Source organism: Aedes aegypti, unplaced genomic scaffold (assembly GCF_002204515.2).
Source record: "Aedes aegypti strain LVP_AGWG unplaced genomic scaffold, AaegL5.0 Primary Assembly AGWG_AaegL5_hic_scaff_1142_PBJ_arrow, whole genome shotgun sequence".
In the NCBI taxonomy this organism is placed as follows: Eukaryota; Metazoa; Arthropoda; class Insecta; order Diptera; family Culicidae; genus Aedes; species Aedes aegypti.
The window spans coordinates 6009-21522 of record NW_018734562.1 but is presented as its reverse complement, the minus strand read 5'-3'; the positions used below and the strand labels follow the sequence as shown (position 1 = coordinate 21522).

The window sequence follows — 15514 nt, the reverse complement described above, 5'->3', positions numbered from 1 at the left end:
GCGATGCTCCATCGCGAGCTAGCTCATCAGCCAATTCATTTCCAGCGATGGAAGAATGGCCAGGTACCCATACAAGGTTTACAGAGTTGACTGAATTCAGTTCCTCAATTTGAGTTCGACATGCGATAACAAGCTTCGACCTTGAGTTGGCCGAAGCGAGAGCTTTTATAGCAGCCTGACTATCTGAACAGAAGTATATGACTTTACCCATTACGCGCTGTTGAAGTGCTGATTGCACTCCACACATAAGAGCAAATATTTCCGCCTGAAAAACGGTGCAGTTTCTACCAAGTGAGTAAAACTGATTCAGCCTTAGCTCACGAGAATATACTCCTGCACCAGCTCTACCTTCAAGAAGGGAGCCATCAGTGTAACATACTATATTGTTTGATATACTTCTTTCCAAATAGCCAGACGTCCACTCTTCCCGTGAAGGGAATTGTGTGGTAAATGTCCTGTAAGGAAAGTGACAAGCAATTGTGAGATCACTTGGAGCAAGGACAATTTTGTCCCAATTCACCAAAAGTGGAAACAACGAAGTGTGTGTAGATCTACGATTCACTGGATTTTTCTCCAGTAGATCCAGTACCCATAAACGGTAAGAGCAAGAAAGTGCTTCTTGTTTAAGATATATGTGTAGTGGCGCAACGTCGAAAAGGGCCTCGAGCGCTGCTGTGGGAGTTGTAGAGAACGCACCAGACATCGCCATCAAGCACATCCTTTGGAGATGGCCCAATTTTGATTGGATTGTTCACACTTCGCCCTTTTGCCACCACACAAGACATCCATATACCAATATTGGTCGAACAACTGTTGTGTAAATCCATTTGATATATTTGGGTTTGAGGCCCCAAGTTTTACCAAAGGTTCGCCGGCATTGACCGAAGGCCATACAAGCTTTTTTGACTCTGAAATCAATGTGAGCTGTCCATAAAAGTTTGGAATCTAGAATGACTCCGACATACTTTACTTGATCAGTCACATTAATCTCAGTGCCAAAAAGACGTAAAGGTCGAATTCCATCGCGGTTTCGTCTTTCCGTAAAAAGAACAATAGATGTTTTATTCGGGTTAACCGAAAGGCCATATTGGCGACACCAACTCTCGACTACCTGAAGAGCACTTTGCATCAGGTCGAATAGGGTGCTTATGCACATACCAACTATCAGAGCTAGATAGTCGTCGGCAAATCCATATGTTGGAAAATCGCTATTATTGAGTTGCCTCAATAGCGTATCTGCTACGAGATTCCACAAAAGTGGTGACAAGACTCCCCCTTGGGGGCATCCGCAAACACTCAATTTTCGAATCGCTGCTTGACGCAATGTCGAGAAGAGATGTCGGTTTTTGAGCATTTGATGAATCCAATTGGTAATCATTGTAGGTAGCCCATGGTTTCGTGCGGCATCCAATATGGCATCGAAAGACACGTTATCAAAGGCACCCTCAATATCCAAGAAAACACCCAAGCACGATTGCTTCTGAGCGAATGCTTTCTCGATATCGTATACAACTTTGTGTAGAAGAGTCACAGTGGACTTTCCAGATTGGTAAGCATGTTGATTCACATGAAGAGGCATGTTTGCCAAATAAACATCACGGATGTGATGATCGATAATGCGTTCCAGACGATTCTACCCCATTATCCCGAATCCCATTACCCCGAATGCCATTAACCCGAATGCCATTACCTCGAATTCCAAAACCCAGAACGACCCATCACCCCGAATGACATTACCCCGAATTCCAATATCATGGGAAAATGTCATCAATATCATCATGTGAAGATAATTGTAAATTCGGGGAAATAGGTTCGGGGTGATGGAATTCGGGGTAATGGTACATTCTGGGTAATGGAATTCGGGGTGACGGCATTCGGGGAAATGGCATTCGGGGTAATGGGGTAGAATCGTTCCAGACATTTCAGAAGAAAAGAGGTCAGACTGATTGGTCTAAAACTCTTCGCTTCCTCATACGACGCACGTCCTCCTTTTGGGATAAACTTTACAGTAATATCACGCCAGGATTTGGGAATGTACCCGGTAGCAAAACTGCTTACAAGTAGCTTTTTCAAAACATGTTTGATAGACTCAAATCCCTTTTGGAGCAGAACAGGATAAATCCCATCCACTCCTGGAGATTTGAAAGGAGCAAAACTATTAAGTGCCCATTGAATCGATTCAGTAGTTACGATACTGCGAGCCGAGGCCAGAGACTCGTAACTACATGAAAAGACATTTGGTTCATCCGTAGATGCTATGTCCACACATCCGGGGAAGTGTGTATTGAATAAACATTCTAAAACTTCTTCATCGGAAGAAGTAAAGTCACCATTAGGTAAGCGAATTTCGTTCACTTGGAAATCCTTAGACTTTGCAAGAATTTTGTTCAACCGACTGACTTCACTCAAACTGGAAACATTTGTACAAAGGTTTTTCCAGCCGGATCGTTCAGCAGAACGAAGAGCCTTCTTGTAAGCCTTGCGAGCCGACTTGAACGACTCTGATCCAGCTGAACGGCGTTTGTTCCAACTCCTTCTACATTGTTTCCTGAGTCTAGTCAGATCGGAATTCCACCATGGGGTCCCTCTTGTAGTCTTTACAGACCGCAGAGGACATGCTTCTTCAAAAGCTTCCATAATGTAGGATGTTGTAGTATCAACGGCATCATCCAGATCACTTGGATTTTCAATGGATGGAGAATATCCATGAAATTTGGTCGCAACCAATTCAATATAGAGTTCCCAGTTTGTTGACCGGGGATTCCTAAAACGCAAAGTCTGCGCAGTTACATTTGAATGTTCAAAGAAGATGTAGCGATGATCAGATAATGATTCCTCATCTGATACATGCCAATTCGTCAACTCGTGACTGATTCTATTCGAGCAGAGTGTTATGTCTAACACTTCTTCTCTATTAGAAACCATGAAGGTTGGGCGATTGCCTATGTTAAGTAATCCAAGTTCTGTACTACTTAAGTATTCCATCAGACTGGAGCCTCTCAAATTGATATCCGAGCTGCCCCAGATGATGTGATGAGCATTGGAATCACTGCCCACAATCAGCGGAAGGCCTTTTGTTACGCAGTGTACGACAACTCGTTTGAAGTCATCCGTTGGGGATGGTTCATCATGTGGTAAATATACCGAACAATAGACGTATTTCCTGTTGAGGTCACCAACAGAAACATCAATTGTGACAGCACATACATCTCTGGTCGTCAACTCAGAAATGAGTGTAGCAACGATTGCTTTATTAACGAGCACGCATGCGCGGGGCATGGAGCGCGAGTTTGCCATTTCAAGTTTGCTAAAAGTAGCAAAAACTGGGTCCACAAGGTTACCTAGATAGAAGTTCCCTCTACGAAAGTAGGGTTCTTGAACTAGCGCCACTTGGGCTGCACCATTTTGCATGAGTCTGCAAAGATTGATCGTTGCTGTTCTTTTATGCTGAAGATTGATCTGAGCTAACCTAACCGTAGCCACTACCCAAACTAGGCAGGATTAAGCTTTTTGCAATCTCAGCACGAAAAAGACCAGCAACGAAAAAACCAGATCGGTATCTATTTAAAGTCGCCAAAGGCGAAAGAGCACAGAATACACTGTGTAAAACGCATAATGCGAATCCATATAGGTGATAATTTAAATTAAATGTCAACATATTCATAATCCCACCCTTATTAAGCCTCAGGATAGAGACTGAAGAAGGGCAGCCGATTATCTCGGAGAAACACAAGGTCACCTGCACCATTGCTACGGGTAGCACAGGAAGGACTCAATACTGTGGAGGGCGCCCTGGTACCCCACAGGCTCCGTTAGCGGTTAGGTTTTATTTAGACCCCCCTAACCATTCATTCCTAGGCACGGTACGCATCACACCATAAATTAGGGGTCACCTGTGAGGTGGACTTTTACCACCGGAACAGGCAGTCCGTAGTGTTAATTCTTAGCCAGTTGAAACAACCGCTACCGACACTACGCGGCTATCTAGGCTGCTCGGGAAAAGGAGGTTAATATTGATGATTAACTCCTGACGTGCCCAAGCAGCCGCTAACTAATAACGGCTATATCATGTTTAAACTTTAATTTGAAAATTGGGTCCATAAATGAACCTTGACACTTTTGATCATGTTTGACGTTCGCTTAGTCGACAAAAACACCACAGGGGTTTTAGTTTTAACACCGGGGTTGTTCCTATCTGACATTTCGGAAGGGACACGGAAAACAAAATACACCCAAAATTTGAGTTTAAGCCAAGGGGTGTGACAAAATCTAAAAAATATGCATTATTGACATAAACCAACGGAAAACATTATAAAATAGAGTAAACATGTGTTTTTGACCTAAACTTAAGCGTTTGGCACTAAAATTAGGACAGGGCTTTAGGACCCTATACTCATCATCAAAGTTTATAACATTTTTGATACGGAAAAGTTATTTTTGATGGTTCAGAAAAGTATTGTATTTTTCCATATAAGAGAAATGAAGAATTTTGTATGAAGACTGCAAGCATGTTCAAAAGATCAGTTTAATCTAAATTTAATCGTGAAATTTCAACCAAAATATATCTAAAACGAAAGTTTAAGTCCTCTTTTGCATGCTTGGCGGATTAGATCACAAAAAAGTTTTGATGAAATATACTTCAAATTTTAGGTAAACATCAATAAAACCAATGTTTTATACAACTCTGGCGACCTGTAGCTAAAAATTGTGACGTGCTGGGAAATTTCTGAGAACGGCATCTGATTCAGCAACCCCAAATCTACCAGAGACACATAATTTGGTCCTTGAGACACGCAAAAATGTCATTTTTGTTGCGCTGTGTAATTAAAGGAGGTGCTGATAGCATTGAGAATCGCTTCATGGGATATTGCGACTTTTGCACCTATTTAGATTTACCCCAAATTTCTTTCTACAGTCAACTCTCCCTTACTCGATATTGAAGGGACCATCGAGTTAGGGAGGTATCGAGTTACAGAACACAAAACCAATGCAACTGCGATCCAAGGGACCATCGAGTTAGCCATGAAAACTAACTTTTACTATGGTTCTCTAACTCGATATCGAGATACGGAATATCGAGTAAGGGAGAGATAACTGTATCACAGTCGAATCTCGCACACAATTTCGCGGTGCAAATGTATACAAGCAAGGTCTATCATGAGAAAGGTTGTTTCAGCTTTTTCACAGTTGACCAGTTAGCTTACTCAGTTAAACAGATCTTGCTGTGCGCAACCGTGTGATTAGTGCGCAATAAATCGTACTGTGATAATCGTTGAGTCTAATCGGGAGAAAATGTCGCAGCCTGGGAGGGAGAAACCAATACAAAATTTCTGTACGTCATAGTGAGCCGGGATTCCGCTGTCACGAACTGTCACTGTGAGCCCAGATTTCAAACATTGGACTAACATGGAAAAAGAGCGTAACTGATTAAAACACATTTTCGCATTTCATCAAAAGTGACAAAAATCGAATGAAAATCAATTCATGCACATAATGCAAGTAATGCCACGTGAGCACCTTTCAATCTGATTGAATATAAAGCATTGAAAAACGCATCGTTTTACTTTTTCCAATAAAAATGAATATTTAGTGCATAGAAAAACTGTGGCCCTTTTTCCATGTTTGTCAGGAAAAATCAAAAGTACACAACAAAAGAAAACTAGCGATTTTCCTCAAGCCTGCCTTGATTGTTGTTGGCAAGCTGGAGTTATCTTGCAGTTCAAACAAACATTGTTCTATATTTCGTGTGTAGTATCGGTGCCTCCCTCCCAGGTCGCAGCGAAATCATGCTTGGAGAGATGTCAAAATTATCACTGAAATATAAACATTCGTGAAAGACCCAATATAAGCCATTTTATGAGACGTTTTGAATCATATTGTGTATTTCTTTCACTACTGGACTGCGAAGTGCGGCTTCGTAAGTGCGAAAATGCGAATAAAAGTGCGGGATTGCATCGAATCGTGTCGGTGTCTTCAGCGGGGTTATTCACTGAGAAAAATCTACACGTCAAGGTCGTGTGTTTTACTTATAGATTTGCGCAATGAGGAAAACCACATGATTTGAGTGTGGTAGCCATATGGATTTCATCATTGATTTCACGGTATAATAACATGTGTATCAACATTAGGTTGTCATGTGAAACAAACATGAATTTCCAAATATTAAATCATGAAAACCAACTGATTTGCTTATTGAATTCGAAATGTAGTAGCTTTAGATAGTCATGTGTGATAGAACATAAATGTCATGGGACTGAAAGAAGAAATTTGGTAGAAAAACTTTTGCTCCCCAAAATATGGATCCGAGGCTCCTCTGCTTGTCGCAAGCTCTCTTGATTTTTTTTTTCAAACCCGTGAGCCAGCAACAAGCGGGGCGCGGCAAATCCATAATTTGGGAAGCCAGGGATAAGCATATTCCATTTTTTTCGAAAGTGAAAGCCAGGAAAATCTGTTAGTGGAATCAGATTTTTACACTAAACTATACATTATAATCAATGTTTTCTTATAGAAAGGTAGAATTCTCGTGTATCGATCAACTTCACTAATAAAAGAAAAATCGAATTCACAAATTTTCATCTAACACTTTCAGCTTCAAAATTTGCTTCTTCTCTTTGGAAGCATGATGATGACTGTCGTTCGACACGAGGTCCAACCGCAATTCAGTTCACTATGCATCCATGGGTTGATCACAAACAATTTAGAAGCTTTGAACATGGAAATCGATAGCGTAACTCATGGATTTCATTTTAACAATCTCATTGCGCAAATCAATGAATCGACCAACTTGAACATGATGATTATGACACAAGATAACCATAAGCAAAACACACTGAATCCGTGTTGGGGTGATGATCTATGCGTCCATAGGTTGACACATACGAATCTGAAGAGAAAACTTCGGGAACTTATGTGGAAAAAATATGGAATCCCTGTTTTCGGTTGATGAATCAATCCATGGAGCAAAACACAGGAATTTAATGTGTAACACACACGAAGTTTGTAAGAAAATCATAGCAAATCGATATGGACGTTCATGAATCAATCCATAATTTTAAACACACAGATCGAGCGTGTGGATTTTTATCAGTGAGTGGCCATTAATTTGGGTTGTTTCGGTTCTCCGTGTTTATTGAACGTTTCTAGGCCGATGAGGTCGGTGTGCCGCTTGTGAAAAAGCATCGATATTTTTGACAGCTACCTTTTGTTTTGGTTATCCGTGATTCGCAATCTCGAAGCATCTGGCAAAATCCAAACAAACTCACCGTGGTGACTTGATAAACTGATTGTTTAATAGTAAAATCGACGATTTAAGTACAAATCAATTCTGATTTTGGTCGGAAACAGATCCTCAAAATGTCCAGCGACGAAGGGAAGTTCGATCAGGTTTTGTTCACTCTGGCAGAGCAGCATCCGGGTGGCGTTCCGGACGTAAGTGCTTATTGATTGGTTAACCTCAATTTCGTTCTCGCTAAATCACAAATTATTTTCAGCTCCTCGCAACAATCGCCGGTTTTCCTGAACCGGAAAACGGATTTCTACACCGGAGGCGACAAGGGCGAATGGGAGAAGCTGGTGTTGAAAATATTCCGTAAGGAAGCGGAAATTGCTCAGGAGGTTGCCCGTAAGAAACGTGAGGAACGTGAGGCAGCTGAGCGCAGAAGGGCAGAGGCTCGCCGGAAGAAGGAGGAAGAGGAACGGCTTCAACAGGAACAGCAATCAGCTGCCATTACTGAGCTTACCGATGCCGAGGCGGAGAAAATGCAGCAGGAAATTGCTGCCCAAAAGTACGTATCAATGTTTGCTGTAGTGGGTTTCCATGGAATCAAGTTTTACGCTCAACGCTCCGTCATCGTAATCATCGTCATCATCGAAACTTCAAAACAGTTTTTCTGTTCAAAACTGAAAATTATTCTATGAAAATATGGTTTTCAGTTTTGAACAGAAAAACTGGTTTTGAAGTTTCGATTATGACGATGATTACGATGATTACGATGACGGAGCGTTGAGCGTTAACGTTCTCTCAGTGCGCATCGTACTCTCGTGCGGTGCGTACACAAATGCCTTCGATTTTTCGTTGGACTCGTTAGCGAATGCTAGCGGTGGTAATCCATTTTAGACATCGTCTTGGGACTGATCAACTACGGGAATTGAAAAACACCTAGACATAAAAAATGAGTTTAATATTGGAAATCGAAAACGTTTAAACTTTTAAATTTTGCATTTTAGGAGCAAGGAGGAATCCAAACCAGTAACGGAGGCCACCCCAGATGCTGATGAGAAAAAGGACGATGACGAAGAACCAGAGGACAAGGGAAAACTGAAACCCAACCAAGGCAACGGATGCGATCTGGAGAAGTACACATGGACTCAAACGCTTCAGGAGCTGGAACTCCGCGTACCATTCGATGTCAAGTTCACGCTGAAGGCCAAGGACGTCGTGGTGAACATTCAACGAAAATCGCTCAAGGTTGGCCTCAAAGGACACCCACCGGTCATTGACGGTGAACTGCATGCCGATGTGAAAATGGAAGAGTCTCTGTGGCATCTTGACAAGAACACCGTTGTGGTCACTTTGGACAAAATCAACCAGATGAATTGGTGGGACAGATTGGTCGTGACCGATCCGCCAATCAATACGCGAAAAATCAATCCGGAATCGTCCAAGCTGTCCGATTTGGATGGACAGACGCGTGGTATGGTTGAGAAGATGATGTTCGACCAGCGACAGAAGGAGATGGGACTGCCGACAAGCGATGAGCAGAAAAGCAAGATGTGCTGAAGAAGTAAGTCTCGGGTTTTTGGTGTTAATTATACAAATCATTACAAACATCTTTTTTTTTCAGGTTTATGCAACAACATCCGGAGATGGACTTCTCCAAATGTAAATTTACATAAACCTATATTGGATTCTGATTTACCAAGAAACAAATATGTTCTGTAATAAGTTCGATACGCTTCCTCTCTTGGTTGGGAGTGCCGTACGCTTAATATAATTTCCATTAAGATATTTTAACCAGTTTTTTTTTAATTATGCGTTACATTAATTCATGAATAGATTAAAATAAAAATACTTAAACTATATTGTTTGACTTACTTCATGTGCCGAAACGTCAATTCATATTTCCAAAGGCATTTCAGATTTTTGCCGTAGAAATACAATAATTTGGAAAAGTGGATTTTCTACAATTTGTTCAATTCACGCATCTACTCGTATGGCTCTTGAACCCTTTAGTTTTTTTGGTATGACATTGACAGTTGCTTTGATGTAGGGGTCTATTTTATAAGTCGAGTCGATCAAAATGACTCGACTGGAGTCACTGTCGACCGAAAAAATCGCTCGACTCAGCTCTGTCACTCGAGTTTTTCGACAATTGTCACTCTATGTGACTTTATCACTATGGAAGTCGACGGGTGACATCTGAAATATGCCTGCTTACTTTGATCGACAGTGATTACAGACGAGTCACATGATTCTGCTCGATTTACAAAATAGACCTCGTAATATACGTTTGTAAAATGTTACGTTACAGTAAAGCTTATTCTACGAGTGGAGTGTGGGAAGGAATCTCGATTTCGTATAGCAAGATGTCCATATTCGATTCGAATGAAATTACTCGCCGAGGATTCGTTTCATTATTGTTAACCCAGACCGAGATTTCTGCCCTCATTTTAATTGTAGAATAAGCTCATATGTGATCTAATGTCAAGTGTTTATCCAACCCCGGTGTAATTTTCCTGTAGTATGTTTATAAGCGTGATCCGATCGTCCGTGCTATGGATGAATTAAACCTACATTTGGGTAGATTATTACTTCCGTGTAGATGTAGATTCAAAACTTAACGCCAACATGTATACTTGGTATACTTTGTTCAAAAGCTCTTTTTCTTTTGACCCGTGGTGACTGTTGTAATGTTTTATTTCGTGAACGTATACCTACGGTAAGAATGTTCTATTCAGTAGTTGAGTTACGATGATTCGGAGAAGTGCTTTGTGATAACACAAACTATAACGCGTCCTTGAAGTGATTTTTTTCTCGTTTTACATGCATATTGCTGGACAGTGCGCTATGTGTCAGAAATAAAAATTTCGCGACAGAAGTCATTTTTTTTAACCTTTCGATCGTCGCGCGAATTTTTGTAACGCGAGTAGTCGCGCGTTGTACTTTGTACAACACCCTTGGTTTTGCGAATATCCCAGGAGTCTGACCACTTAGAAAGATGACGTCTTCGGCAAAATTCTTCAGTAGCTTAAGGGCTATCACAGATAACAGATGTTCAAGTACGATTACAAAACTGTGTAAAATAATAAACGGTCGTTTTATATGGCAACACAAGCAGTAACACTGTGGTGGCGCTGTTATCGCTAAGTTTCCATGACGATGTGAGTGGTGAATATAAAACATTTCAAGATAATTATATTCACCACTGATTGACGCAATTCGTTGTGTGGCGGCGCTAGTGATTGCAAGGAGTTTCTGTTTGAATATTTACACAGGTTTTCAGAAAATTTTTGTTCTAGCATAAACATCTGTTATCTGTGGGGCTATTATTATTATAGCCAAGAAATTCGGGATTTTGCCACTAGGCGGCGCTAGTGAGTACGAAACTTTTGTTTCTCAGATCTCATGATCCTGACCACTTAGAAAGATGACTTCTTCGGCAAAGTTGTTCGGTAACTCAAGCATTATCATTGTTTGAGCTAGTTGATTCAAAATATTGCCACTAGACGGCGCTAGTGAGCATAAAACATTTGTTTCGCAAATATCTCAGGAGCCTGATCACTTAGAAAGATGGCGTCTTCGGCAGAGTTGTTCAGTAGCTCAAATTCTTTTATTTTGTTTAATTCTTAAAGTTCGATATTTTGCAAAATAATGATAGTCTATGAGCTTCTGAACAACTTTGCCGAAGGTGCCTGTCTAAAAAGTCGAGATCCTGCAGTATGAGATATCTGTAAACAAAAGTTTCATGCTCACTAGCGCAAAATTTTGAATCAACTAGCTCAAACAATGATAGTCCTTAACTTACTAAACAACTTTGCCAAAGACGACATCCTTCTTAATAGCCAGGATCCTGAAATATCTGCAAAACAAAAGTAAAACTTCCATGCCCACTAGTTGCCACCTAGCGGTCAAATCAAAGACAAATTAAAGACCTCCATGTCCCTTGCAGTTGCCCAAAATTTTATGGCTCATAAGGTAATCTAGAATGCCGTGAAAAGTGTACTGCGATCTGTACCTTTTGTACTACCGAGGGACCAAATGCAGTACTAGAAGTGGTACCTAATCTGAGCCCGAGGTCAAATTCCGAATTAAATGAGGTACCATCATATAGCGCTTTACCTCCAGAACAACTTTAATAAAGACCCCAAGTTTCTATATTATCTGGATTTTAAGATATGACGATTTCAAACTGTGGTTTCCTCGAACCGTACATAGTGCGTTCATTATTATGCGACTTCCATGTATATTTGTTGATTTTGCCGTATTATAAAGGGCCAAACTGTAAATAAAAACTGTCAAGTATTGTTCTTAAGAAGATTCTTGAGGAATACATTTTGGTTTGGTGTCGATAGATATCTTTGTTGCAAAATGATAGCATATAAATCACAACTGTTGTCGCGCAAACAGTAGGTTAAACAGTATGAGCCTCTGCACTTAAAATATTTTTTTTTTGCTCTTTTGACTTTTACTGTGCGCCGTGTGTTGGTGCTGTCTCGCTTTATCTCATGGGTAACTTGAAAACAGCGCTCACAGTAAATGTCAAACATTTTATAGCATGCATACAGTGGCCCAATTGCATATTCGTATAGGACACTGGTGTCACATCAAGTTAGTATTAAACTAATAAATGATATATTCAGTTTGAAATGCTTTATCTATATTGATGGTCATATGTGTCATCGATTATTTAACAGTTATAGCACAGACAAAGTTATAACATAATATAATGTTTCCATTTACATTCATTTTTGAATCTGATGGGGGGTGGTTCGACTTTGACGTTCCTTGGCCACAGATTTTATAGTATAATCCAAGCAAGCTGTAATCTGAAATTGTTGATTGGGACTGTCAAAATTGTTCACTTTTCTGTTTTGAATGTGCAAAATTTCCTTAAATCATTCATTGCATTCTAAAATCAATTCTAAAATAATTATCGCTTTCTCTTATTAATTCTTTTTTTTCTTCTACACTATTATAGGCACCTGAGAAACGTAGAACTACTCAAGCTTGTAGAAAGTACTATGGAATAACCAATAACCTAGCCATAGAGCTAAATAAATTCATCAAATCGTCAATGGAAGTCCATGGAATAAAGACGACAGAAATATATTTTATTCCATCAAACGACAAGTTTAAAAATTAATTTGCTTGGTTTTTAAACAGCGCCATACATTGCATTTGCTATGTGGTTTGCACATCCATTTATAACTTGTCCCCATAGCTTGTTCGAACACTTCTTTCATGTTCAAAAAGTACAGTCAGGTCTCCTACTTAGACACATGGTTGGGGGGGCGTAATAGGAATCTGCGTTATAGGAGACCCAGGGCTTATGGGATTTCATCACTTTGGGGGTGTCGTTGAATATCTCGTATTGCCAAAAAGAGATAGCACAGTACTGTCTTCGGCGAAGTTTCAGTACTAAGTACGATCTACCTTTTAGGAGTTGAGGACCATCCTTTTAGTTGAGAACTTGGCCGGTAGGGGCGCTTTTCTGATTTGCACTATATGAACCATGAGGGATAAGAATGCAAAATTTTTGTAACATATGATATCTCTGAATCCTGATGTGTTGGAAGGTTGGTATCTTCGGAAGAGTTGTTCAGTAGCTCAAAGGCTAACATGTGGTGGTTATTCTGATACGGAATTACGCCACCAGGCGGCGCTAGTGGGCATGGAAATTTTGTTTTGCGCATAGCTCAGTTGCCTGACCACTTAGAAAGATGGCGTCTTCGGCAAGTTGCTTCAGTACCACAAGGGGCTAACATTATTTTAGCCGAAAGTTTTCAAAATTTTGTCACTAGGCGGCGCTAGTGAGCCAAGAATTTTTGTTTGCGCATAGCTCAGTAGCCCGACCACTTAGAAAGATGGCGTCTTCGGCAAGTTGCTCAGTATCATAAGGGCTAACATTATTTGAGCTGAAAGTTTCGAAATGTTGCCACTTATGGCGGCGCTAGTGAGCAATGAATTTTTGTTTCGTGGAAAGCTCAGTAGCCCGAGCATTTTAGAAAGATGGCGTCTTCGCCAAAGTTGCTTAGTATCACAAGGGCTAACATTATTTGAGCGAAAGTTCGAGATTTTATATATACTTACAAATCGGGAGAAAAAGTTTTTTTTATAAGATTGAATTAACGTTATGAAAAAGAAGGTTTATATTTTAAAAATATTCAAACAAGAGTGTCGTGTAAGTGGTCAGGCTACTGAGCTATCCACAAAACAAAAATTCCATGCTCCACTAGCGCCGCCTAGTGGCAAAAATTTTGAAACTTTCGGCTCAAATAATGTTAGCCCTTTTGATACTGAGCAAACTTTTGCCGAAGACGCCATCTTTCTAAGTGGTCAAGCAACTGAAGCTATGCACAAAACAAAAATTATTTGCTCACTAGCGCCGCCTAGTGGCAAAATTTTGAATTTTTCGGCTCAAATAATGTTAGCCCTTGTGGTACTGAGCAAATTTGCCGAAGACGCCATCTTTCTAAGTAGTCAGGCTACTGAGCTATCTACGAAACAAAAATTATTTGCTCACTAGCGCCGCCTAGTGGCAAAATTTCGAACTTTCGGCTCAAATAATGTTAGCCCTTGTGATATTGAGCAACTTATCCCTGACGGTTCATATAGTACAAATCAGAAAAAGCGCCCCTACCGGCCAAGTTCTCAACTAAAAGATGATCCTCAACTCCTCAAGGTAGATCGTACTTAGTACTTAAACTTCGCCGAAAACTGTACTGTACTATCTCTTTTGGCATACGAGATATTCAACGACACCCCCAAAGTGATGAAACCCCATAAGCCCTGGGGTCTCCTATAACGTCCTGGTGTGTCTAATAGGAGTGAGCGTAATAGGAGTGCACGTTATAGGAAAGCTTTTAATAGGAGACCCGACTGTATATATTTGTGGGTGGAGGGATATTAAATATGCGTAACGGGAGGGTGGTGTGGCTAAGATTTGATTCCCATTTGAAGCATGAACTTAACGTTCATACCGGCATGAAAAACACAAGCTACGTTTTAAAGTGAAAGCCAACAAAAACAGTGATATGGCCACGATCAGAGTAATATCTTGTTTGACCTACTAATCATCCTCCAAACCACTTTTGGACTTTGGGGCAAGTGTGCCATAGGGGCAAGTGTGCCACCCCTGCTTTTTTATAAAAACTACAATATATATTTTCTCTTTGAGCTTAACATAAAGTTCCCCTATAGTTCACAATACAATGATCAAAATATGATTGAAAATTGCTCTATTTTTCACGTATTTACATCGACTTTTGCAAAGACAACCAAATTTGAGTGGATTTTTATAAGATTTCGTTGTTTCTCAATAGGATGGTAAAAGGTAAATTATTAACAGAACTTTCTAATGTACTGTCCATCGTGAAACTATTCAAATGTGTCAGTTATATGTGGCATTTGAATCCCCTTATTACGGTAAACTTAAAATTATTTTTTAAATTATCGATTAGCGTCTGCTTTGTAAGTAATATTAATAGGAAATAAATAAAATTTCATTACAAGTAGGAATTACATGCGATGTTCATTCTTGCCCATAGTGTCGAAAAATAGGTTATTTTGGATGATATTTGAAAAGCTCTAAAACTAATACTTTTAGAAATTATTTTCATTTTAAATGGCACAATGGTTATGAGAAGATGTGAAACTAACATCATGAGGGCTAAATAGGTGGATTTTATAAGCTTTAGGCAAAGTTAGAGAACAATTTGCTAAAGGTGGCACACTTGCCCCAAATTCCGCTAGGGACAAACTTTGGCTAATATTTTTTAACCCTATGCATTTCTAAATTGTAAATTGAAAGTTAAAAAAAATAAAATATTTACAAGGCTCTAACGCAAAGAGTGTCAGTCGTTACCACAAGATTTAGAAATCTTTCCGTCTTTACAGGCGCTGGTAGCGACTGAGTACCTTAAAAATAAGATATTAACGACCTGTTGCCTGAAAAAAAAGGAACCAAAAAGAGGCCTAAAAGAGACCGAACAAGAAACTAGAAAATAAACGAAACTAGAAAATAAACGAAAGTGTTGCTCAGACTCATTTCCCCGAAAAATAACATTTTCCGAACTACGAAGCCACGAAACTACTACAAACATGCTCTATCCTCCTAAGATAGCAAAACAGATGGTTAAGCTTGAGTACTGCCACACAAAATCGATCAATTTTGATCCCAGAGAGCCCACAATTCAAGTTTCGGTGAAATGAATGAGTGAGTGAGTGAGTGCGAATTATTTCACCGAAACTTGAATTGCGGCCCACCGAAATCGAAACTGTCGGATCCCATGTGAA

General features: G+C 40.0%; 1 protein-coding gene across 1 annotated transcript; it reads left to right on the top strand.

Moving 5' to 3' along the window:
* Nucleotides 1–7211: 7211 nt before the first annotated feature.
* LOC110680273 (nuclear migration protein nudC-like) lies at nt 7212–9081 on the top strand. Its single transcript, XM_021856096.1, is given in 6 exon segments — nt 7212–7428; nt 7491–7511; nt 7513–7784; nt 8227–8759; nt 8762–8783; nt 8844–9081. Coding segments are annotated over 6 exon segments (975 nt in total). The 5' UTR covers nt 7212–7353; the 3' UTR covers nt 8896–9081.
* Nucleotides 9082–15514: the final 6433 nt, after the last annotated feature.